At 48.2% G+C, this 25,805-nt stretch overlaps 1 protein-coding gene across 8 annotated transcripts in view; it reads left to right on the top strand.

Moving 5' to 3' along the window:
• ADORA2A (adenosine A2a receptor) overlaps positions 1 to 24,221 on the top strand; it is a 29,911-nt gene extending 5,690 nt beyond the window's left edge. For 2 of the 8 annotated variants that reach the window (XM_064522215.1, XM_026119147.2), the window contains exons 2-3: positions 9,746 to 10,653; positions 18,052 to 24,221. In XM_064522215.1, coding sequence (XP_064378285.1) covers positions 10,304 to 10,653; positions 18,052 to 19,012 — 1,311 coding nt within the window. In that variant the 5' untranslated portion in view covers positions 9,746 to 10,303 and the 3' untranslated portion in view covers positions 19,013 to 24,221. Of the gene's footprint in view, positions 1 to 9,002; positions 9,206 to 9,745; positions 10,654 to 18,051 lie in introns of those variants that run through there. The other 6 variants (XR_010392078.1, XM_064522219.1, XM_064522218.1 and 3 more) reach the window with 6 other exon arrangements.
• The last annotated feature ends 1,584 nt before the right edge of the window (positions 24,222 to 25,805 follow it).

Raw genomic sequence — 25,805 nt, 5'->3', positions numbered from 1 at the left:
TCAGACTTACTTGGGCAGCCAGCAGCACCATGGCAGTTCCCAGAGCACGTGTGAGGAAGCACGCTGACTTCTGAAAACTTAATTAAATGTTCTGACGCCTGCACTTCAGGCAAAAGTGACTTGTGCTAATGGCTCTCTGCTCGGTCCCTTGAAGTACCTCGATTCCAAAAGGTGCTTCTCTCCGAGAAATCAGACCTCTTTAGCTGGATCTGTTAAAACTGAGGCACCTGACTTTGTTAGACACTTAAAAATATGTTAATCTCTTGTTTTGTACCATCTAGGGGCTCGTTTAGATGCTGATCCAAAGTTTGGTTGCCCGTTAGGAGGAGTTAAGGGTTATAAGCTGGGTAGACATAGGGAGTTCGGGGGGATTTGATGTGGTTACGTGGTTGTTTTCTCTGGTACACCTAAGTGGTGCCAGCGCCTGCAGCTCGTGGGTAGCTAAGAAGCTGTGTTCCTCCTTGCTGTTTTTCCTGCCTCTCTCCTGAAGGGAGATCTTCCTTTCCCCCCATGTAGCCACAGGACAGCCTAGCTGCATGACTAAAACAAGCGAGAGATGGACTCAGTCCATTTGGGTAGAAACAACCCTAAAGCCTGGGGCTGTCTCTTCTGGGGGCCTCTTCTGGAGCCATCTCTGCCGACTGACTTCCTTTGTACCTGGAGTCGCATCCCGCTGTCCCTGAGGAGTTTGCCTTGGGAATCTTTTCTGGTTTATCTTTGTTCTGCTGGTCGTGAGGACGGTGGCTGCTGTGCATTTGAGAAATGGTTGCCGATTTCTGTACAGCTGGAGCTTTCTGTGGTCCTGCTGTGCAGAAACTGTAAAGTACCTTAGGTTTCCCAGGAGCCCAGGACCACTTTCCACGTGGGATAGCGGTGTCGCAGTCGGAGCAGTCTGCTCGCTGCTGGTCTCCTTGCCTCTCTGTTCCCCGCAGGCAAGCGCACTAACTTACAAAATGCTGACAAGATGCTCGGTCCAGTAAAATGCCTTATAAAGTGATTTATGAATGGCTCCTGGCTCTCCAGGGCAGTCGTTTGATGCAGAAGGAAAGAAAGTGCCCTCTGGAAACCTCACTTTTGCCGGCGGCGTGTGCGCTCTCCACCCCGAGCACCCGCGTCTCCGGCCTGCGCGGAGTCAGAGGAAGTGAGCAGAAGCAGCCGGCTGTTGCATGTAAGCGGATGTGCTTTTACCACAGCACGAGGACTTAGGAAATGAAGGAATGACTTCGTTAGAGTCCTCAGAGCATCAGCTAGACATTGACGCTTTGGGGATCAGTAAGCAGCAACGCTGGAGAGTTCTCAATAAATTGGATTATAATCAAGGACTTTATTTAAGAAAAATAAAAAGCTTTGGGTACCCCTAGAAAAGCTTTCACTGGCGTGGCTGACTGGGATAGTGAAAATGCAAGTCATTTTGCAAGAGTGACAGCAGTATGGTGCAAGTCATAGCAAAGAGAAGGGGGGAGGTGAGCAAGGGCACGTGGCCTTGAGACGTCAGAGCATCAAGTCCTCCAGCACAGAGCTTGGGAGAGTCCTAAAAATACGTTGTGAATGGCCTGGAGACGGTGAGGCAGAAACACCGATGGGGTGATGGGGGGTGACGCAGGATTAGCCAGTCAGGATAAGCACCTTAAGGAAACAGAAGAGGGAAAGTTGCTGGAGACAAACTGGGTAGAAAAACTGTTTTTGTGGCTTTTGCTTGCCTCTGGGATAAGCACGCAACACCGGCGTTGTCAGTCTGTCTAAATGCTGTTTCACTGGCAGCTGGTTGACAAGCTGGGGTGAAATAAGTTGAGTAAAACGCAGTGCTGCGCAGCCCGGGGGTGCGAGAGGCCGGGGCCGCCGCCGAGCCCGGGGGAGCTGGGGGTCCCGCGCGGGCTGCAGGCCAGCGGCGCTGGGAGGCACGAGGGGCTTGTGCTCGCCGCCCGCGACCGAGGCAGCAGCGAGCGGCCGGGGTGAGGAGCTCGGGCTGAACGCTGCCGCTGTCACGCTGCTCCGAACGGTCAGGGGAGGGAACGAGCTGGGAACGGAGGGTGCGATGGGCTGCGTTAGCCCCCCGAGAGGGCTGGCTGCTCTTGTGTCCCGGGTGAGTACGAGTCCCAGCACCGGGTGACGTGGGAGCTCCGCGGTGAGTCCCCAGTAATCCCCGTCGCTCAGAGGTATCGGTGTATGAGCAACGGATGAGATAAAGCAGCGACACAGCTTTGCTTTGGCTCAGAGGCAGGTAGCATTTGCTCATCTCTGCTCGTGTTGTCCCGTGCCTTCACCAGGGCGGGGAAGGACGTTTTGGGCTGGAGAGATTTTAAGCCACAGGGAGGGATACAGGGGGAAAAAGTCTATTCCTTCTCCTGCAGAAGATGTGACGCTGGCTGCCCTGGTTGAGCGGCACGGCCTGCGCTGGCGCCTGGGGAGCTTTGGTTCGCTGCGGCAGGGCTCAGACGAAGCCTTCTCCCGCCCGGCAGCGCTCGGAGGGGAGGCAGCGGGGCTCTGCGGGCCGGGCGCAGCGCACGCCTGCCCTTCAGGAAGGCAGTTTCGGAGCGACTGGATTAAAATGCAGGCAAATGGACAGACAGATAAAACTTGGGGCTGCATGTCTTGAAACTGCATATAGAGGTGAGGTTGCATCTGGAGAGAAATCCACACCGTTGCGTTAAAATATACCAGAATGGACGCATTAGCTATTGCTAATGCTGTATGATATTGCTAATGCTGTATGATATTGCTAATGCTGTATGATATTGCTAATGCTTGGTAAGTATTTCTGAAGCAAATTCTTCCCTAGCCTGTATTCCTCCGTGGCTCACCTCTTGTTGAAATCCCATTTCCTCCTTTCTCTTATTTTGTTCTTGAAGGAGATGTTCCTCATCTGTGAACACAGCTTGCTTTGGTAGGGCTGAGGGTTGGCAAAATTTAACTTTCAGCTCTTCCCTCACACAGAAAAGGAAAACTGGATCCTCCGAGACATTGTGGATGATGTTGGTAGTAGTAACTTCTTTGTGGCCAGGGTGCTTTGTTTTAACTATGCTTTTTTACGTGTCTGTGTTATAAAAAGTTATCCAAATGCTTCATTTTTTACTTTTGGAACTGGCACTGTAGGTTCATTGACACCATTGATCCTGGGTACAAATGGTTTGTTCCAAAATCCAATGTGTTTTTGTGCCTGTTGGCACTGTGTCGTGACACCTGCTGCCCGGTCGGACTAGGGCAGTAAGAAAAGCCTCCTCCGGTGGGCACAGGGGAACCTTTTTCCTTTTGCTCGTTTGTTTGCTCCGGCTTCTTTAGCTGCTGGGTATTCAGCCTTACTTAGTTTTGTCCTCCCTGGCTTTCTGTGGCCATTAAAATGGAAATCATTACTGTGAGCTTTTTTTTTTTTTTCTTGCTTGATTTTAAACATTTATAACATCCACTTAAGGGAAAAAAAAGGGGGGGGGGAAGGTCAAATGTGTTCTGTTCCAATCTTCTCTTCCGCTGCTGCAATAAAAATTAATCCACTTCTAGCACTTGGAGGGCGGGCAGCAAAGCTGAAACATTGGCTTCAGATTAGCATTTCTGTTAGTTGGCTCATCTGTGTTACGACCTTTGCTTGTTTTCTGATGCCGTTTCTCTTTTTTGACTGTTCTGATTTGTGATTTTTATATTGGCAATAAACAGGAAGAGAAGAGAGAAATGGGACAGACTGGAAGGGTATGGTCGTTTATGCTTTTTATTGCTGTTACTGATACAGCAGCATAGGTGTCTCTTATCCTAGTAATCCTCTAGTCAGTAAAGACTTTGCACCCAAATTCACCCAGTTTGTTCTCACTGTGAACAGAGACTCCTTTTCGGGCCTGGACTGTGGCAGCGATGGAAATGGAAAGCAGAAATATTGTCCCTCTGCCACATGCCTGAACTTACAAAGGTCAGAGGCAGCACAGATTGCTGAGAGCCACTTGTTTCGCCTTACGCAAGTACGTGGCGTGGAGGCTTGAAGTCTTGGAGGGCTGCTGTTTTCCCGTAAGAGGGGATTAGACCAAGCTCAGAAAAGCCGAAGCCCTCATTTTGTTCAGTGGTTCTGGAGAACTGGCAGAGCCATTCCTGGGCTCTCGTTGCCCAGCCGTGGGTTTTTGCCCTGGAGGGAGACCTCGCTCCCCGCGGGAAGGCAGGCTCTGCGCTTCAGAGGATCCTTGGCCCTGTGTTTTTCTCAGGCAGAACATTAGTGACCCAGGTGATGTTTTGGATAAAGTCTGAAACAAGATGCCCTGAAAGGGTCCGACTGCAGCGTGGAGCTCTTTGATAGACCAACAGTTTCTAGACATCACCACTTTCTGCATTTATGAGTGTCCACGAAAGCAGGGGCACAAAAGATTGGGCATCTGTAGCTCCACTGAAGGCCGATGGAAACTGCAAGTGCTCCAGGTACCTCAAAACCAAGAGCGTGGTGTGTTGATAATTTTGCCTGTTTTGTTTCACTTGTATCCTTTGTTAACAAAGAACAGTCTAGAGGGAAATAGTCTATTATTAATATTTAATTTCCTCCTATTACTGTAAGCAGATGACCTAAAAGATCATTTAAAAATGCAGCCAATAATAAAGCAAACAGAGGAGCCAGAAGAAGTATGTCTTGGTGAGACGGGTGATGCCTCCCTTCCTCCCCTCTCCTCCCACCCAGCCGCCTCTCTGCGTCCCTCGACAGGAGGGAGAGAAGCCGCGAGACGGCTCTCTGCCGGCTGCAGCCACGCCGGCTGGGTGGAGCAGCGACGGGCACGGGGAAGCCGTTCCGCAGAGGCCGTCATGAAACATCTCTTGCGAATTCGTGTAAAGCTTGCGTGCACATTGGCTCATTTATCGTGCCTTGATCTGCTAAAGATACGGCGAGAGACAAGATTTCTTAGAAACTTTGATTTGAAAAATACTGAGATTCTCTTTGAGCTGAAGGGCTTTCAAAGAGAGGATAAAAACTGACAAGCATCTCCCCCCTCCGGGCTTTGGAAAATAGAAAAAGAGTGACTTAGCGGCACCAATTTTCTGCTCATTGCCGCATGTGATTTCAAGGATTTTCCCTGAGGGAGCTAGGTAGCCTGTATGTGGCTGGTACCTGGGAAGGGTCATGTTGTCCGAAGGAGATGTGAGGCTGTTATGTGTGGAATGAGTCTTGTTCCTTGATGTTGTCTCCTGAAAGGGCCACCGCTCCCCCTTCCCTGCCGGCCTCACACCAGCTGCCTGCTGCCTTCCTACCTTACTTCCCCATTCCTGAAGCAAGCAAGGAGAAGCCAGTCTTGTCTGGAGACTGGGGGGAGCTACAGCTCCTGGGGGAAGACCGGGGAAGCTGTAGTTTGATACCTACGTGCCCCCAGAGTTGTCTTGGGGGATTTTGCTAAAGTCTCTCAAGAGTAGTTGTCAAACTGAAACGTCCCAGATGTTCTCAGATATGTCAGTCCGGCACGCTGAGAGAGAGGAAGTCTTCTAGTGTGATGGAGCATAGGCATCCAAAACCGAGATGGCTAAACTCACCCGAAGGGCACAGGAGCAGGAAATGAATTTGCTTGAGGAGGGTTGTTTGAGCCCGACGTTGGCCGGTGCTCACCTGGGCTCTTTTGGCACTCAGTAGACTGCAGAAGCAACACCTTGGTCCAAAGTCAACTGGAGATCCCAAACAAAAGCTTGCTCAGTCTCCAGTGGTGAATTGCTTCATGGGAACGTGCTGTTCAGATGCTTTATTGAATTTTCAAGGAGCAGTTTTTCACTGAGGCTGAAATACGGGCGAGAACAGTGTGTTCCAAATCACTAAAAGCGAACAGGACAACAGCTTTACAGGTTTGTGAGTGGCAAGAAAGGTTTATTTGATAATGGAGAAAAGGCCGGAACATAGCCCAGGGTATCAAGGAAGAATTAATCCAATTAACAAAACAAAACATGAGCTTGAGAAGAAATACTAATTGTAGCTGTCCAGCAGGTTGTGTGATACAGGTTATTTTTCCTAAGTTTTGAGAAGCTTGCAATGTTGTTCCCTCAAGGGCCTGAGATGTTTAATATACACTTTCCCAATGAGTAAAACAAGTTGTTAATTAATTTTATCTTGTCAGACCTAGTTGCTGAGCCTTTGAGCCTTGCACGAAGTAGATGATTCTATAATAAATCTCTATTTCCTCAGAATATGTGTTGTCTTCTCTAGATGGTCTGTATTTCATTTTGGCCCTGTAAATGCAGTAAATTTCTAGCCATGTGCACAGAAAGACTGGGCCTGTGATTGTTTTAAAACAAGTTTGGAAATACTTCTACAATCAAAGACCCTGTATCGTGTTGGAGGAAAGCTATTGCAAGCTGACAGTGCAGGAGATGAATGAGACGAGGGGTAAGTTTAGGTGAAACATGGGACCCTCCTGGGTTGTGGCACCTTTTGTATGTGGCAGGTGTGAGGCCTTTCATGTGCTGGAGTTGTGCGGCTAAAAATTGCTTTTTCTAATGTCTGTTACTACCAGAGAAGCAGTAGTGCTGAAGTGGACACAGAATACTGTTTTCTCCTGGCCTGGACACTTACTCAGCTCCAGTCGTTTCTCTTTGAGGTGTGCTGGCTCTGCAGAGCTCTCTAATTGCTTCCCAGCCCATCTGGGAGCAGTGGAACTGGGTGGGAGGACATGTTCTCCTCTTCTGGACGTAACACCTCGCAGATTGCTTCGGAATTAAATGGCTAGGGGTTGAGTTGAAAAATCAGGCCACCATTTGTCAAGGGAGGTGAGAAACAAGGGGCTAGACAAATTCAAGGCTAAATTAGAAAGCTAAAATCAAACTAGGAAACAAATGGTTGAAGAAGGTTAAAAACTCCACTGTGTCTGAAAATAGTATGTGATGTCATCGTTAAACTTGAGATTCCAGCGTCGTTCTTCGCCAGGATATGTGCAGAGCTGTAGGTAGTTCCAGCTTTGTCTTTGTACTAAATGATTACTATCTGGGGGACCTCTGCAGCGTAGGTCTGTCACGTCACTCCATGCCCACCTGGGAAACAGTGGTTAGTCAGAGAGGAGCCACTGAAAGAGGCAGATTAAACAAAATGCATCTGGGATTCGTGTGGTCTGTAATCCTGCTAAAGGAAGTTCTGAAATGGGAAAGAATATTCCAGTAATGTCACTTTGGTCCTCTTTGCTGAGGTGTAAAGATAAGAGTATCAGGTGTCAGAGCACCACAGTAGAACTTCAAGTAAATGCTCTTGGTGTCTGGAGGTGCTTGACCGGTTCTAACGTTAGCTCCTTTCAGAAAGGTGTTTCTTTATTTCTTTCAGCTTCATCTCGCAGAGTAGCTTATGCTTTCTTTTTTATCGTTTTATTTTACATGGCATTAGTTTTGTCTCAAGTACATCCCAATAATTTTTGGAATTTTTCTAAACTTGTTCTGCACCTGGAGTTTGGTCACGAGCTTGAGCTGCATGGACGTGTGAGCGGGTGTTAGGAAGTGGGGGACGTGGGGGCTCCCCCTCCATCGCCAGGGTGTTAGTTCATCGCTGTCTGTGCTGCTGTGATACTAAGGGACATGAGACTTGGCCCCTGCTTCAGAGCTTTTGGGCATAACCATGTGATACATCTGACAGACGGAAACTGTTTCTCCTAGAGACCAGTTTTACCCCACTGCTTCCCCCAGGGTTTTTTTCCCTGCCACCTTTTTTCCTGACATTTTCCCCTTTCTTGCATGCAGAGAGCGTTGTAGCTTAGTTTTCATCCTGCCCTTTCTGTTTTCTCTCCCTCCAGGTTTTCTTTGTCTCTATTTGATGTTAATTCTAATCCGTTTCCCTGGAGGTCAGGCTGGTGGGGGGGTGTTTTCATTATCGCTGGTATGAAACAAACCCATTAGGACTTGAAATGGGTAATTGGACATTGGAAAAGTGATATAGGAGCATAGCAGTAACATCCCTGAAACAAGTAAGTAGAAGCAATCTTTGGCAGGTCAGTGGAGAACAGGGTATTTGCTAAAAGAAGATAGGCAATACAGAAACTTCTTGGGGTTTTTTGTTCTTGAGAAAAGATTAAATCGATGATCTTTATCTTCCTCTTCATACCTAGATCAAAAACTAATCTCTCATGTTGATTTCTCCCACGCTAACCAAACAAAATGCATACACAAGATTTCTGAAGGTAGAGGAAAAGCTAGATTTTGAAGCGCATCCAAACCACCAGGAACCATTCACTTTCTTTTTAAATGCAGCATTAGCAGTAGAGCTCTAAATCAATGAAAGGTCCAAAATCAGATTATATTCCTGAGATCATATGTGAATCACAAGTTAATCATATTTTCTTGTATTATCACTGTCTTTAGCCTTTTATTTTGTCCTGAGAAATTAGGTTTACGACTTCAGCACACAGAGTGAACTGTGAAGGCATGAAACCCTGGTGGGGTAGACCACACCAGATCCCTTGTGCATCTTCTGCTTTGGAGGTGCATGTTGCATCTGAAACTGAGCTTGAGTGGTCTATCAGTTAGTGCTATGTCTCTCTTACTATCCTAGCCCCCTGTTTGGAGTAGCTGTTTTCTTCTCTTAAATTTATGAGAAAATATTGCTACAAGAAGTTTGCTAAATAAGGTTTAAAATCGAGTACAGAAGTGACGGGATAGGACAGTGGGCAATTATCGCTTGACTGCGTGGCATGAAGCTCAGGAAACCATATTCTTTATTGCTATATTTTTTGGCCAGATCTGTGGGTAAAATGAACCCACATCTGGAACCAGAGTCGTGAGGTAACGTGTGAGGGTCGGTGAGGCGTGTAAGCGTGCAGCAGATGTGTACGTGTTCGTGTGCAGTGGCGGCTGTGGGCAGCGTGTGTCCTTGCAAGCAGCGCCAAGTCTCGTGCCAGGTGTGTGCACACGCTAGTCAGGAGCGTGCGTGTTCACTTTGGGAGAGGACGTTGGCGTTGTGCCTCTGTGGGTGCCTCGTTCGGGGTGGCGGGGCAACGTGGTGGGTGTGTTGCTGGCTGGCTGTACTTGAAGAATGATGCTGACCTTGTCTGTAGAGTGTATCAGGAGCTGCGGATGCAGAAAACACTATGTAAAAGGCAGGTATGAAGAACAAAATGGCTCGCTGATAGCATGAAGGCGGTGTTGCAGGATGGGAGCTTGCACAAACCCTTGCAAGGAATGTCTGTTCTCAGCAGGGAAGTATCGGAGAACGTCACCGTCTGACATACCCTGGGCTATGTCCCCTGCCGCTGATCACGTTTCCGTGTTGGTGCACTCAAAGGAAACGGTATGGAAACAGAGTGAACACACGCGTCAGCAGCGCAGACCGCTTGTGAATGAGCGTTCATGTCATCGCGGGGCAGAGCATGGGTCCAGCACGCTTCTGTGACGAAGCACGTGAGGGTGGGAAGCACGTGGTGGCTCAAGTCTTGTGTTTGTGATGGGAGGGAGACAGGTGGATGTGAAAAGGCTCCTCCACCTTTCCCCCGCGCAGGCACAGCGCTCGCCAAGGCATAATTAGTGGGGCTCTCGTGTTTCAGGGCAGACTATTGAGCAGCTGCCGAAGTGCCAGCTCGGCTGGTAGCCTCGAAAACAAAACATCCCTTGTTTCTCATCACCGCTGTGAAATACTGCCTTCCTCAGCCTCGGGTTTGGCTCTGCAGCTTTCAAGATAGGCAAAATGTGAGATTTTTGTCAGTGATGTATTCTTCTAGGTCTGTTTAATATCCGTTATCAATTTAATATGCCACTTTAATGAGATTTTGCTTTTTCCATCTCCGTGGAGCTGATTACTTAGTGTGTATGGTTTTTGTTTGCTTTTTTTAAGGAAATAACAAGTGAAGAAGTTGAATGCTTGCTTCAGCTGAAGAGAAGATTTCCTAAGTCCTGGGGGGAAAAGGGGAAAAAGAGAACCAGAGGAAGTTGCCGGTAGGTATGTAAATGACAGGAAACCATGACTAGCAGCGTGATTGTCAACAGGAAACAAAAATTCAGAGCCTATGTGACAGTGCCATACAGCGCGCTTACTGGGCTGTGTTGTCTGCTGGACTCTGTGGCCCGGGGAGCCGTGTTCGTCTGCGTGAGCTGTTCTTCTGTGGCCCTGCCGGCTGGAGAAAGGTGAATTTGGTGAATTATTCTGCGTCTGGTTAGTCCACTTTGCTGGAGGTGGCAAGGCCTGTTTTTTCTCTTTACACCTGTTGCTGTAAAGATCTCGAACAGCCATGGGGAGAAAAGGGTGTGCGTGAACCACCCTCGCAAGCCGGCAGCCGAGTGAGCGCTCTTCGGGCCCCAGGCAGCTTTGAGGCGTCTTGGCTGTTCAGTGCTCTGCAGATATGAACGCTGAGCTTTTCTGGCACGTTCTCACGTTGGCCTGGTCGCTCTCACCATGCTAGTACATGGGAAAGAAGACTTTCTCTCAGATGTAGCTTACATCATCCTGGAACTGGTCATTGCCGTGCTGGCCATCTTGGGGAACATCCTCGTCTGCTGGGCGGTCTATTTGAATAGCAACCTGCAGAACGTCACCAACTATTTTGTGGTATCCCTGGCTGCGGCTGACATTGCGGTGGGCGTGCTGGCAATCCCCTTTGCCATCACCATCAGCACCGGCTTCTGTGCCTTCTTCTATGGCTGCCTTTTCATTGCCTGCTTCGTCCTGGTCCTGACCCAGAGTTCGATCTTCAGCCTCCTGGCGATTGCCATCGACCGAATCATTGCGATCCGCATTCCCCTCAGGTAAGCGCCGGGCGGCTGGGGAAGCAGGGAGGGGTCTTGGCGAGGGGTGGACGTCGATAAAAGCAGCACACCTGGAGATAAACTGAGAGGGAAGGTTAAATGAGCAGCAGCACTTAATCCCTTGTAATTTGAAAGACGCTTTTCTAGGTCTTGAAAGCTGCTCTGACTGCTGGATCTTCAGGTTGTTTCTCTTCCAGTTCCTCCCTGTCCTCATGGAGCGTGTGCCCATGGCACTGCACGGGCGCTGCCTGGGAGCCGGCGCTCCGCACGTAGACAGGATCGTGCCGTAGCCTCGGTACCTTGCGTTCCGGGCTGGAGCCGGCAGCGCCAGAAGGATTGCTCTGGGAAAGCTGAGTCACAGCTACGTGCGGAGGAGGGAGGGAAGGGCTGAGCACAGCTGGTCGCCGTCCTGTTGGGAAGAATGGGGGATTCTGCCCAGCCGCTGGAGGAACAGGGTTGTGGAGAGAGGGGATGGGCGTCTTCTCTTGGGGGTCCATTAAACGTGAGAGGGAGGAGCAGCAGCGTGCTTTAAAGGACAAGCCTAGGAGGATTTGGACTAACTTAGGCACTGCCTCTGGAAGCAAAGCATGTCTTAGATCAAGGCAGAGGCTTGTCCCCACTCCAGCCCAGAAGGTGTTTTTTCTGTGGTCTCTAGTCTGGAGTTCAGAGGAAGAAAAGAGGATTTGAATAATAGAGCTTGAAAGCTGAATGTAACTAGCTGCTACTCTGCGTGCAAACTGGGGGGCTGATGTGGGTCAAGGGGAAGCTTTGCCGCCTGCTCAGGGCTGCTGCCCAGTTCAGGCTTCCAGAAGCACGTTGTCAGGACGGGATTTATCTGACTGTGGGTGCAGCGTGGCGTTGTGCGTTGTGGGCTTGGTTTAAGTGCTTTGTGACAGTGCTCCCGAGTCACTCCGCAAGCTTTTAAGGTGCCCCAGGAGGGGCCAGTGCTGGCAGAGCAGAGGAGTCTCCTTCCGTCCCGTCCCGTTGTTAGGAGGATGCAGCGAGCTCTCACGGATGGAGAGACTTGCTTCCTGTTCTGCTACATGCAAAATGTGGCTGCAAAGTAGAAGAAATTTCTGCTTTTCTTGCTCTTAAGTCTGAGGTTTTGGACATTCTCAGTCCTGCTGAGTTTGAATCACTTGTGCTGATCTCTGTGACTCAGTTTTGTCTCTTGTGAATATTTTGGTCATCCGGCACTTCTGTTGATTAGCACAAACCTCACATTCAGAAATAGAGAACATTCCTCTCCCTAGAGCTGGGGAGATTACCTTTCCATGTGGACCACTGCAGCACAGTCTTTCATGAAGGCTTGTTTCAGCAAGGCTGTGCTTCTGTAACGTTACTCTTAATTGCTGGTTTCCAGACTTACAGCCCTAAGTGTTACAGCCTCTGCTTTTGATGTAGTCGTAAGGAGTAACCATTCCATTCCACCGCAGGAAAAAACCTCTGTCAGTGTTAGTACCTCTGAAGTGGACTGTCTCCACTTTTCTACACTTCTAAAGATCAAATGTTTTCAGTTTTTTAAGCCAACATAATGATAAATGGTACAAAGAAACGTATGTAGAGTGGCCCCCGGGAGCTTGCCTCTGAAATGATTTTGAAAATGTCTGATGTCTTTAATTCATCACTTATGAGTTAACTCTGAAAACTTTTGCTGACAGTTTAAGCATTCACATTGTTAGAGGATGACTTGCAAGGAAAAGGATTTTAAAAATTTGGATTTCTGCCTGTTTTTTGGTATCACTGTAGCTATATTGTCTTGAGTTTAATTTCCTGGAATAAGCCAAAGTAAAGAGTCTTTCAGAAAAATCTGAGTTCACCAGTGCTGGGTATTGTGCCTGTTTCACTATTTTGTTTTTGAGAAAACAAAACACACCCTCTTCCACCGCAGAAACAGTAGAGTTGACTGGACGCAGAAACCCACAGGTAGAACCGTGGGTTCCTCCCCTTCCTTGTCCCCTACCGGTTTGTCCTTCTACAGTAGGAACGAAGAACTTGTCTACTCTGTTTTCCCTAGAAGAATTTATGGATGAATAAAGATAAGATTTACGATCTCAGACATGCCGAGAAGGTGAAAGCTGATTAGCTGAAGAGAGAAACGGGGTATGATTCAGACTGTTCACCTCCTCATTTTTTTCTTTTAATATCTGGTTCCCTCAAAAATGTGTTAAACCATTGGAAGGAAGGTTCCACCACTAAAGATGAAGTGTTTTCACCCCATCCTTTAATATCTGGGAAAGCCTCTCCTCTTCTCCTCAGAGGACAAGAAAGGTAACACCTAAGGCATTCCTAATAGTCATTAGATAAAGTCTCTTTTTTAAAAAAAAAAAAAAAAAAAAAAGGAAATCAGACCTCCTTTGTGTATCTTATAAAAACCCAGAGGGGCCTAAACCTATTTTTTCTTCTTCTCTTTCTTGTTAGTGGTTTCATGTCTGATTTGTCCTAAGAGAAGTAACCATCTGTGTGGATGGTTGCATATGTGGATGTGTATTCCCACACAAATAAACTATATGTATTAAGGAGGCTGAAGAATGAGATTGCTGATACTGCTTCCTTTTGAACACCTCAGTACATAATTAGAGTTACCTTTGGAACAATTTTTCTGTGCATACAAGACCATCCCCCCAAAACTGCAAGGAGAAAAGGCACATATAGGTAAAACTTAAAAATACATAAAACTAATTTTTGGATACGTTCTGCTTTGGAATGTCTTATGGTTTCTACCTTTTAAATGATTATAACATGGTGCAGAATTTGCTAACTTTCCAGAAGTTTGCAAGACCTTTTGCTGAATTTTGCCTGGAGTTTTGGGATTGGCAGCGTGTTCTGCCAGGCTTTATACAATCGTAACACCGAAAGTGGCAGTAAAGCATTCCCAAGGAAGCGAGCCCCAGCCATCGTTCGGTCTAGGATTAAAAGCAAACTAACATGGCAGGTGCCCGAAATCCTGCGCTCACTGATAGAAACCCCCTGGGTGTTCTAAATAAAACTGGCTGGGAGTCTGAGCTCCGGGATGAAGTCATGGGCCAAGAAAAATTGCCACTTTCCAGGCTCTTCAGTGCCAACAAATGCTGTGAGGGCACAGTGCCCAGCCGCGAGTTCTTGTGCATGCATTTGTGGTAAAAGCATTCCCGTGGTGAAGCACAGGTAGTTTGGATGCACTGGAAAGAGAGAAGTTTTTCTTCCTGCAGCCAAATGGAAGAGTTTTCTCAGGTCGCCTCTGGCTCCGCATGCTTCAGGTGTTCACCTGCAGCTCTGAGTTGGCATTGGGATGACAGGTTGCTTTTTTGCAGAGCCTAGGGAAGCTGGACACAACTTGCTTCTCTGAGTCTGAGGGGGGAAGAATGGAGGAGATATAAGAAAACCCTGGACAAAGTATGCTTTACTGGCACTTTGAGGCATATCTGGATTGCTTTCTTTCCCTGCTTGCCATAAACCTTTTGATCTTAGGACAAACTTTATCTACATGTGCTCATTTTTGTCTCAAATGTATTATGAGCAGACTCAGCCTAATATGAAAGGAGAATAATTTGCTTCCTCCTTTGAACAACCATGGGCCTGACTTTGAAAGCACTGCTAGTTTTCTGTGGCTTCATTGGTCCCAGTGGAACCTGCTGCTACCATGATTTCAGTCTGGAAGACGGTCGGTCCATTTAGCACGTGGCATGTACAGTGGATCTTGCAGTGCGCAAAGGAACGGTCCCTGCTCACGGTCGTACGTCTGCCTTGTAGAGATACGTGTCCATCTGCGAGACCCCACCCTACCTGCCTCCATAGCATAGTCAAGCACTAGCGTCTGTTAGCCCCTGATAAAAGGGGAGAAAGTTTCTTGACTGAGAATTTTGGGAAAAGGTTGTTCAGGTGTTGCATGAGAAGATCTGGGCTTGGTTTCTGGCTCTGCTGCAAGATTTCCTGAATGATCTGGGATTGTCAGTGTCTCTCATTTCCAGATACATGTAATAGGGATACAACATGCTCCTTCTGTCCTGCCCTCTGCAACCGCAGCTCTCTGAGGCATGGGCTGTTGGGAGGATGTGCTCAGTGGACAGTGTTTCCTAGTGAGTTGTTAAAAACCACTGAAGAGGGCTGGCATGCGGATGCAAGCCTAGTGCCCTCAGCAGAGAGCACATGCTTGCTGGTGTGGTGCAGTCAAGGCAGCTGCTCCGTGCTCTGAGCCGTCTGGCCAAGATGTCCAGTGCTGTCAACCAGAGGCGGGCTTGGAAGACAAGCAGCCTGGATGGTTGGGTACTGTGAGGATGAGTTAGGTCAGCTACAGACCATGCAGTGTATGGAAGGATTTCAGCTCCTACCCGAGGACCCTGTGGTTCTCACATCAGCTCTGCCTTGCACCCAGCTTCGTAGCTTACGAACCAGGCTGGTGAGGTACTATGCCTTCCGCAGGATCGTTACCTTGATGACACAGAGCGTAGGCCAAGGATCCGGAGGAGTCATGTCCTCAGCCAGACCACCGTAGGCAGCCCAGATGAGTTGTGCATTCACCGAGGGTGGCTGTTCTCCCAGGGGCGGGGTGCCGGTCTGATGGTTGGAAGAGCAGCAGGGCAGGCAGGGTTCCTGGGTCCTGTTGTTATCTGCTCTCAAGATGCTGAAAAAAATTATTTTTGGGAAAACATCCACTTTTTTTATGTGCTCGCAAAACTGGGTTTGATTTTCTGGAGGAGTCAGGCACCCACGTCCCCTCACCCAACCCCACCTGGTGTGTGTCTGTGCTCTGCACTGATGCTCTTTATTCGTGTCTGGGTTTTCAGGAGTAAAAGTCATTATTGTGCAGCAAGTCCAGTATTTCCAGGAAGCGTAAGAACTGCTTGTGCACAGGCAATCCAGCGCTGTCTGGACACATCAGACACACGACAAAGTCACCCACCAGCTATGTGGAACATAGGCTGTAGCTGTGACCGGCTCTTTTCAGCAGGCTGTGTCTCCTGCATAGGTGCCACCAACTCACAGTAAATGTAGTGCTTCCGAGGAGCCCTGAACTTACCGTGTAGAGCTGTATAGCGCTGGGTATACAGACTGTAGCTTTGACATGGCTGCAGTGAGCCTCAAAATATGCCTAGACAGGTGCGCAAAACCTTCAGTGCCAGCCTGGTGAAACTTCTAAGTGGAAAGAAAGAGTAAATCCAGGAGAGTCTGTCTGGACATTAACCCTACCTCAGCAGAGTCAGCCAGTGTCTCATGTGGGTCCCTGAAGTGAAGCTCTCCCAAGTGAACGGACGTTTCTGAATAGGTGCCTGGCCAACGCGAATGTAATGCCACACATGGTATCACAGGATGCTGTGAATTTTCACGCTTAACCCCTGGCAATCCCGAGCAAGGCATTATGGAAATGCACGTGCCAGAAGGTTGGTAATTACCTCTGCTAGCAAAATATACTGCAGTGGGAAAGCAGGAGACTGCCTGGATTCAGTGCTGTTCCAAAGCCTTGTAAAGTTGTGTTGCATGGGAATCCCCAGAGGGTAAGGGGGAGGGAGAAGTGGGGGGTGTTTGCCTGGAGCAGTAATGGATATATTTTTAGCAGGAGGGAAGGGACATCTCTAGTCGTGGGATAACAGCTGTACAATTTCAAAATTCCTCTGACAAAGATGTGGCCAGTTCCAGGGCTTCAGGGTGGTTTTCAGGCTTCGAGTGCCTTGTTCACTCTCTTGCTCCCTCGGTGCACTTTTCAAAGTGCAGATGCTGTTTTGCTGTGTTGATGAGGTCTGAATGTAGGCAGCTCCCCTTCCACCCTTCACACGGTGCCCTCATCCTTCCCCCCCCCACCCCCCCACCGACCGGGCTTTCAGCAGGATCCACCACTTGCTGGAAAATACATTTCATCTCCCAAGACCAGCTGAATTCCTCCCTCAATTTGCAGAAAGAGGATTTCAGTGTATTTTGGGTGCTGGGAACTGTGTGGTTGGCTCCCTCGACTCCCTCTTTTTTGAATCTGAAATGCAGTTCAGGAGGGGAGACTCAGGCCTGCCAGCTCTCGTGTAGAGCCAGGTTCCTTCCAGGGCCCATCGGCTGGGATTTGAAGCATGTGCAGGATCTCTGTTCCGTCTGTGCATCTCTCCTCCCCTATCTTGAATTTGCATTAGGATAGGAGCATAAGCCTGTGGGATTACATACTTCATTGAGAGAGGGAGAAATTTCCGTGGCTTTTTGGACTTTTTTTTAATGTTCGCTGAAAGAATTCAAGATGTGGACAAAGGGAGGAGGAACACCGGCTAAACACGGAGCCCAAAGCTACCGTTGTCCGATCAGACACACGGGCTCAAGTACGGTGTAGGACCCGTGCTGGACAATGTGGGAATACAGCCATCTATTTTCCAGGCTAAGTGTTACCAAGGAAAGGAAACTGCACTGAAATGTTAAACTGCTGCCCTGATTTACATTTTCTGAAAGTAGAACTGGTGGAGTCAGCTCGGCACCCGCAGTAACCTGCGAGGCCTTGGGAACTGGCTGATATTTCAAACAAACAAAGGTCTTTGGCTGCACTGTCAGGTTTTTACCATGTTGCTTATTGTCTCTTTCAAAATATTTGGGAGGATTTATTACTAGGAGCACTGGTTTGAGCCAGGCATATCAATACCTTCACCACCGAGGTCTCCTTTTGTGTGCGCAGCGCAGCCCACAGCATACCTGTAGTCAGAGCCCTGTCCTCGGCTTAATTTCTCCTTCCTGAGAAGGACGTGGGGTCAGCTGGGCTGGGCTGGGCTGGGCTGGTGAGCTTTGCTGGCCAAGGGAAGCTGGTGGTACTGGACTTTCTGAAAGTGCCATTGGGGAGCAGTGCGAGGCGCTGTGCGAGGAAATGCCAGCCTGGCCTCTGCAGTAGACCTTCCCTGGAGCCCACCCTAACTCGGACCCTGGGCTGACGGCACTTTATCTCCGAGTTACGTAGTACCATTTGGCTTGCAGTTTTATTGTGAGACAGACCTAGCAATGCTGTGCTGCAGGGCTGCTCACTTGGAGAACGGAGGAGCTGCCTCAGCCTTCAACATCGGCGTTACGTTTTCAGCTTTGTTTTGGGGTGGTCTTATCCACTGCCCAGGGTCAGGGCAGGTTGTCAGTTATCCAGGATCCATGCATACGAGCAAGTGGGGAGATGGAGGGAAAGGACGCAGATGAAAACTGTATTCATTTACCTGCTTTTCTGTCATCTGCACATTGCCCAAGGGAGAGAGGAGGGAAGTAGGCGGCATGTAATGTCACCATCGAGTCCTTGCTGTGCTCAGCTGGGTTGGGCGAGTTCTGCACAGCTGTTCAAAGGCTCATCTGAAGAAGAAGGAGCCTTCCTTGCCCTCTTCTGCCTTCTGGGAGGTTGGGCCTTTGGGAAATTGCTTAGGTGCCAGGGGCTCATTCAGTGATACTGTTGTAATTCTGGTCTCCTCTGCTTTGTAGGTACAATGGCTTGGTGACTGGCTCTCGAGCCAAAGGTATCATTGCAATCTGCTGGGTATTATCTTTCATCATCGGCCTGACACCAATGCTTGGGTGGCACAAACGCTCGCAGATTGAAGAGCAGGGTGCCAATAAGTCCTCTCCCATCAACTGCAGCAACAGTATGGTGGCGTGTCTCTTCGAGGCTGTGGTCACCATGGAATACATGGTCTACTACAATTTCTTTGCCTGTGTGTTGTTGCCTCTCCTCCTTATGTTTGGTATCTACTTGAAAATCTTCATGGCAGCCCGACGACAGCTCAAGCAGATGGAGAACAAGATGGTACATGGGGAACGCTCACGCTCCACTCTGCAGAAGGAAGTCCATGCGGCCAAGTCTTTAGCCATCATTGTTGGGTTGTTTGCAATCTGCTGGCTTCCACTACATATTATTAACTGTTTCACCCTTTTTTGCCCAAACTGTGCCCGTGCTCCCCTCTGGCTGATGTATCTGGCCATCATCCTGTCTCATGCCAACTCGGTTGTAAATCCTCTCATTTATGCCTACCGGATCAGGGAGTTCCGTCACACCTTCCGTAAAATCATCAGCCAGCATATCCTGGGCCGGAAGGAGCAGTTCAAGGCAGGAACAGCCAGCTCTAGGACTTCCACGCACGGTGGGGATGGGGAGAACGCTAGCATACGAATCGGTGAGTATGCGTTAGAGGTGTACACCAATGGAGAGATCCACAGGGATCCTGAAAAGCAGGACTTGAACAAATGCAAGGCAGGCTCGGAATGGCACCAGAATGGAAATGCTCTGGACATGGAGGCAAATGGGCATCTCCCACATTCCTGCAAAAATGGGATTCTCTCAGATGCATGCGTGAACAGGGAGCTTCATAGCGAAGAGCTAATTGATGCCCGTGTCTCTTACTCGGATCTAGAAAGCACAGCTTTTGCAGCACCTGATGTTTCCTGATGACTCTTTCAAAGTCTTCCTGGTAGAGTTACTTTTTTTTCCGTTGGTGGCCTCTGCTGTGGCAGAAAGGGAGGTTGGGGGTCGGGGGGAGAGGTTTGTATTAAGATTGCTGTGGAGAAAGGTGTCCCTACCCAGGACCGTTGGGAAGATCCTAAATACTAGACTGGAGAAAAGCCAAGAGACCATTGAAATGGACTAAAGGAGGAAGGGACACATTGCCCATCAAAGACCTGTCACCACGAGCGGTGCCGAGGTCGGAGATGGCATTCCAAGTTCAGCACTGGGAGAACTCCATCGATGCAGGGTGTGTTGTGACATTATGCTGTACCGTGTGTCCATGGTTGTACGTCGGTTTTGCTGTCACTACCGAGAGAAATAAAAGCATGGCTGGAAGTATTCACTTAATTGCAAAGAGCAGCAGGGAGGGGCCTTTTAGTACTTTGGCCCTGCAACAAGCTGAAGGGGGATAGCAACATCTTTTGGGCAGGGAGGATGCCAACGGCTTTTCAGAGAAGGAAGGAATTTACCTGATGGGAACTTTGAATACCTTCAACCATGGCATTTTGTTTTCGGTTTGTGTTTTTGAACTTATACCGTAACAGGTTCCTCAGATGTTTTTTCCTGTCTTGATTAGATTACTTTAAGTTATAAAAGCTGGGCGAGAGCTCATATCCATTCCCTGAGTGCTCAATGTTCCAGATGCACAAGACAAATATAACCTCGTAGCCCTCCACTTCATCTAGCAAATAATGAAAACGGAGACTCAAGCGTGGAGGTCCCTTAGCTGGAAGGCTGTTAGCAGGGCTTGGTGCTGCAGGCTGTAGAGGAGCAGGCCAGGTTCTGGGCTGTTGCCGGAGGTGATCCAGCAGTGCCCTGAGGTGCTGTGCAGAGCCAGCAGCCGTGCGAAGTGTCTGCAGACTTGTGGGCACCGACGGGTTCTGCTTTTTTCCTCTCTCTCTGGCTTGTCCTCCTGTGCACCTAGAAAGCTAATTCTTTCCGTGGCCCTAAGTGCATGTGAGCCGTGGTCATCTTCCGTATTTTAGTCATGTTCATCCTCACCCAAAAAGCTGTGGGTTTTATTTTTTCTTTTTTTCTCTAGGGAGTGGGGAGAACGCGCACACATACCCAGTGCTTCCTTTTGGAATTCCAGTGAGCTGTTTGAGGAACACCTTTTCTCTGTGATTTCACTTGATTCCTGATGTGCTTTACTGTGGAGCCCCATGTGTCCCTGCGGTGCAGAGGCCTTCTGAAGTCCAGCAGAAGATGGTCCTACTTTGGGGAGCTGGAAGGCATCAGTACTAGTGGCAGTCTCCTTAGAAACCATATTGGTCTGTCCGTGTAAGAGAGATCTGCAGATCTGTCCTGCAGTAAGGGTATGCACTGATGTGGTTTGTTGTAGAGATGTTTTACAGCAGTTTGGATGATATTTTGCTCTGTCATTTATGAAGCCTGGTAGCTCAGGGACAGCAGAGAGCCACACTAACTTGTATTCTACCTTGAGACTGTTCAGTCTTTGTTTTCTAGACAAATATTCCAGTATGATGTCCAACACTACCACCCTTCTGGGACTGGAGACAGGCAGTGGAAAGCTCAAAGTCTGGTAGTTACAGAGATCTGGAGATTCTTCCCTAGCTTAAAAAGTCAGAGGTATCAGCCCTCAACCCTGAGTCTTCCGGGTGTCTGTCCACTGAACATTTCAGAACTCAAATCAGAGTCATTTTCAGAAAGGAGAAGGGAACTGGGTTTTAATATTTCAGAAATAGCAGAAGATTAGGTTTGTGTGTTCTCCTTCCACATTTATTTTAAATATTGCAAACTATTAAAATGAAAAGAATTTGATTTTTGCCAGTCTCCCTGGATGAAGGTGGGAAGTGGTTTATAACTGCTGAGCGTATTTAAGTATGAAACAGCCCCAAGCTAGCACAGAGCTTATTTTGAGACGGATAAAAAGATGTGGTCACCACCACAATCTTTAGCAGAAAGACAGGCAACAACGTAAGAACACAGAACAATAGACTTGACAGTTTAACTGAGTTGCTGCTTTCTTGGCGTGACACACAGTCTGACGTCAGAGGAGCGCTTTGTCGCTCCAGCACCATTAACGCACACTCAGCCATTTCCTTATAACTGACGTCGTAGGCAGTTCCTCTGTAGGGTGACTTGGGATCTTGTTGCTCTTGATCTTTCTTGATGCAATATTTCTGTTTGTTGTTTGAGGGATCTCGCCTCTGACCTCCTGTAACAGCAGCAGATTTCAGCCAGGAAAATGGGGGTCTGATCTCATCGGGCCTCGGTTGGAAGCCGAAATGTTTCTAAGAATAACACAAGATTACATCCGGTATTCATGTCAATAACAATTAGGTCCACAAAGAAGCAGAGCAGGGAAGGAAGTGTGGGAAAATAGCAGCATCGCTCGTGTGCTGGAACACACACAAGTGCAGAAGTGTCTCTTATTGAGCTTTAGTTGCCATTGTAAAAGGATGTTTTATGTTACGTTGCATCAGACTTTCAACAGCTGATGCGGGTTTGTTGCTTTCTATTGTTTCCTGAGCTTCTTCACACTCAATTGTGGCAGCTTCTTGCTTGGTTGCTACAAGAATAGAATTGATCTGTGTTGGTATGACAAACTTGGGGTAATTCCTCTGGAAAAACATTTCTACCCAACTGGATTGCCATACAAAATTTTTGAGTTCCCAGAGGTCTTGAAATTAGTTTTTCTGTGGCTGTTTGAAGTGCCCTCAAGTCTGTCCAGTCCCTTTCAATATGAGTGATCCAGATTTGAAATGAAAAGGATGTGCGAAGGGCCCGTGGGATGTGTGTAGGAGGGAGTGTAGTGGGTGTAAGTGGGTTTATATGGAATTAGAAGTCTGTAGTCACGGGAAGGAAGGGACGGCCAACTGCCCCATGTGCTGCATGCCTTCTGGCAAACTTATGTCTGAGATGGACCTTCAGAAAGTGTTTCCAAAGTGATCGTTGGGGGGAGCATGAGCTTTTTGGGCAGAATTTTGGACTTCTTATAACCTGTTTTCTAGGGATCATGATTTTGAGACTTCATTCCTTTTTTGAAAAAGAAACTTTAGGGTCCTATGAATGAAGTGTTTGCTTCCCTTCTCCTCCTCTTAGCGCTCTCCGCTCTTGAGAAAAATACCTGTCTTCCAAACTACATAGGACAGGGATCATTAAAAAAGTGAAAATTAAATAATTTTCCCTAATCTCCCCACTCATATCCCAATTTTTCTTCCAGCTAGAGAATGTTTAGTTGATGAAATATAGCTGTTCTGGATAAACAAAGATGGTAGCAAGGCAAAGGTAAAAATGAGGTGACCATCAGGAGAGGCTGGATGAGACCTCTTTGGGAACCAAAGTAGAGTGGGTCCAGAGAGTAAGAGCTGGTAAGAAGAAACTAATTTCATTGAACTGGAACATCTTATTAAAAATGGTTCGAAACCCACTGAGAGATGTGGTGCCTCATTTTGAGTGAGGGAATTCCAGGAATTTCACCATTCCCTGGAGACTTGTATGCTCCAGGTTTTATTTGCTTTATAGGGTTTTGGAGAAAGTAAAGTTCTGATCAGTTGCCAGGATTAATTTTATCAAGTGTTCTTCTTAGGGCCCTCTCCTCAATAGGGCACTATGTGCAAATAAATGCACTTCAGCTTTGTCTTGCAGAGTTTCTTTTAGATCAGTATTTCAAAGCTGTGTGCAGGACTGAACTGTAGCTCTTGCTCAGAGCTAACTGAGAGGAGAAGGAGATGTGGTAAGGCTGACATTGGTTTGATGGAGGATGCTAGCAAATTGGCACGGTGGGACAGTTGGGGGTTACTGTAGACAGAAGGGGTTGGCCGCTGATTCCAGCTGGTGATAGCAAACTTCTGGTGCAGATGGACTTGGGAGTTATATGGAGTATTTTGAACCTTTTGATCATTCTTTGAAAAGAGGCTCTGGGGGATACTGGAGGATGTAAGAAAGTCTCTGAGGTGTGGGAGCAGGCTGGAGTGCTAGGGTTAGATGGCAAATTTCAGCAGGGAAGGAGGATTTGTAGGGTAGGTATTTGGGAGGGTTTCAGGAGAGCAGGAATGTGCTGGGGAGATTTGGGGATTGCACAGATGGTCTCGGGGGCTGGCATGAAACTGATGTGTGACTCGCTGAGAAGGGACTCTGGAAGAGAAGTACGTGGAGTGTCGTGGCTTTTCTAGGGTCACTGCCTAGAGGAAACCTTGCCCTGGTGTGTGCAGAAGGTTGGCTTCGTCTGGCCTGTATGTGACTGAGCAAGAGAGGATTCCTCTCAATTATCTCCTTGCCAGGTGCTTTGTCTCATTTCGTGAGCATATCCAGGTGTAGCAAAAGCCCTTCTGCTTCATGAACATGAGTCCTCTCTAAAAAATAAACCAGTCCAGGCGTATTTTGTGGGAAGGATCAACTTGCTGTAATAGTGGTGTGATGGATTAAAACTGGAGACCCTCTAGCGGTGTTTTGTTAAGTTTAGCTGCCTAATAGTCAGCTTTCTCCCCACTTTCGTTTTGGGCGTCAAACTGCACTGAGTCACACCAGGGAGCTTTTTCTGGCCCTGAACTTTTGTCCCTCTTTACAGTAAAACACATCAAGAATAACTAAAATCATACCAGTTCCTCATTTGCGTGAGAAGTGAACTGAATCGGACAGACTGAGAATCCCCCAGTTGGGGTGACGTCCGTTCTGTATAATTCCCCGTCTTTTTGTTTGCTGGGAGTGGTCACACAAGGGTGTGTTGAAATCAAGACTGGAGCCTGCTGATCTGTGAACATCTTTCGCTTTCCCGCTCCCCGTCTGAGGAGCTGGTGTTCCTTCCCTCTGCGCCGTGGAGTGGTTGTCTCTCAGCCGTCTGTGAGCCAAGACACTATGAACACCCTGCTGTACATGCTGTCACTATAAAACACTTATTAATTTAAATGTTTTATGAAAATAGTTGTTGTTTCCCTCTGTCAGTTACCAGTGGGAGGGGTGGGAAGGGGGGCGGGAGAATCTGTGCATGCAAATGTATTTAAAGTGCGTTGACCAAAGTTTTTTTTTGTTTTTGTTTTTTGTTTTTTGTTTTTTTTTGAATCTGTGAAGTTTTCATAGCTGTGAAGTCATCAGACTGCTGGGCAGTGAGGAGCCGCTGGTGCTGCTGAGTCTGTCTTGGTTACATTTCTTAATAAGCATTAAAATAATAAAATATATTTATAAAAGAGAGTGTGAGTGCCTTTGTCCCAGGGCTGGAAGATCTAGCTGGCTGGCCATTTTTTGTGCAAGTGTCTTATTATTATTTTATTAGCTTTTTCCATAGGCTAATCCTTCTGGAGAGCTCTCTTCCTGGCGCTGCCTGTTCTTTCGCTGAGGATTTTAACATGGACCGAGGTGACAGGCCCAGACGTACTAGAAGCCCCTCCCATCTTTAACATCCTGCGGTCTGTCATCTTGGCAATAAGAGAAAATAATGTTAACAGTTGAGTACTGAACACTGGGCCGAACGCTGTGATTGCCCAAAGGCCTGTAGCCTCAGGAGCAGAGTTGCACAGAGAGGCCCGGAGGAGATACCCAGACAAGTGCATGACCTTGCCAGCGGTGACAAGCATCCCAGCCCACTGGCTCTCCCCCCACACAGCCCTGTTGGTGCTCCTCAGAGCTCCCTGTAACGTCATCGCTATTTCAGCCCTCTGTCCTGTTCTGCCAGCGCCCCTCAACCTCAGCTACCCCAGCCTGAGGTCAGCCAGATTTGTTCGGAAATGGAGGCAGTGCATCAAGGTGCTGCTGTGGTGCCTCTCGGGCCAGTTCTGAGCAGTGCTGACAGCATGCAGCGGGAATAATTTCCAGCTGGCAGCTAAAATGTGTGTGTGTGGAGGTTAGCACAAGTCTGTATAATCCAGGAGCATTTTGAATTGGGAAGGGCTGAGGAGGTGAACGTTCTCCAGATGACCCTTAGCTGCTGGACGTTCCCTCTCCAGTGCGCTTTGCCGCGGGGCTGGAGGCCCCGGTTGGTGGCCAGGGGCCGGCACCCTGGTGCTCTGTGGCCAGCTGTGCCTGAACTGTTCAACCAAGTGTGTAATCGAAAAGCTTTTTATTTTTCCCTCCTTTCACAAACACTGTGCGTTTTGTTCCGCAGCATCAAAGGCCGGGAGCTGGGGAACAATGGGAGTCTGCAGGAGGACTCGGGAACAATGGCCCTGCCCGGCCCCAGGAAGAAAGCCCAGTTCTGGAAAGAACAAAGAGAGCTCCCAGCTTAACAACACAATTGGCCTGATCTGGAAATCTCACCTCAAGAGATCCACACCTTGGCTTAGTCATCCAGAGAAACCAGACTTTGCAGGGCTTTCGCTGTAGACTGAGATCTGCCTGAGGATACTATAACTCAGTAGTGTAATATTTACTGCCATGCCAGGACACGGGTGACATTTCTAAATGCTGGAGTGGGATGGGGCAGTGGAGGATGGCATTCTCCCTGCTAAGGATGAATAATGTTAATGGCTAAAAAACTTCTCACAGCCTTTAAAGCAGCAGGATCTTCCTCCCCACTTCTGCCCCCAAACAGGGATCCCTGTGCTATCCTGCAGTGCTCTTAGCCATCTCAAGGAGATGTTTTGGGGAATTAAAAGGTCTGAGTATCTTTTGAGGTACTTTGGACCTCAGAGTAAGAGGGAGGGAGAGAGACTCTTGTCAGCTCTGAGTGATCCTGGGAGGAATCCACCTCTCTGGTCCCTCAAGTAAATGCCTGAAGTTAGATGATGTGACTTACTGCCATTTGGAGTCTGGATGTGGACTGTAGGTGGACCTGTAT

Source organism: Dromaius novaehollandiae, chromosome 17, assembly GCF_036370855.1.
Source record: "Dromaius novaehollandiae isolate bDroNov1 chromosome 17, bDroNov1.hap1, whole genome shotgun sequence".
In the NCBI taxonomy this organism is placed as follows: domain Eukaryota; kingdom Metazoa; phylum Chordata; class Aves; order Casuariiformes; family Dromaiidae; genus Dromaius; species Dromaius novaehollandiae.
Note: the sequence above shows the minus strand (reverse complement) of the source record. Positions and strands in the feature narration are given on the sequence as shown.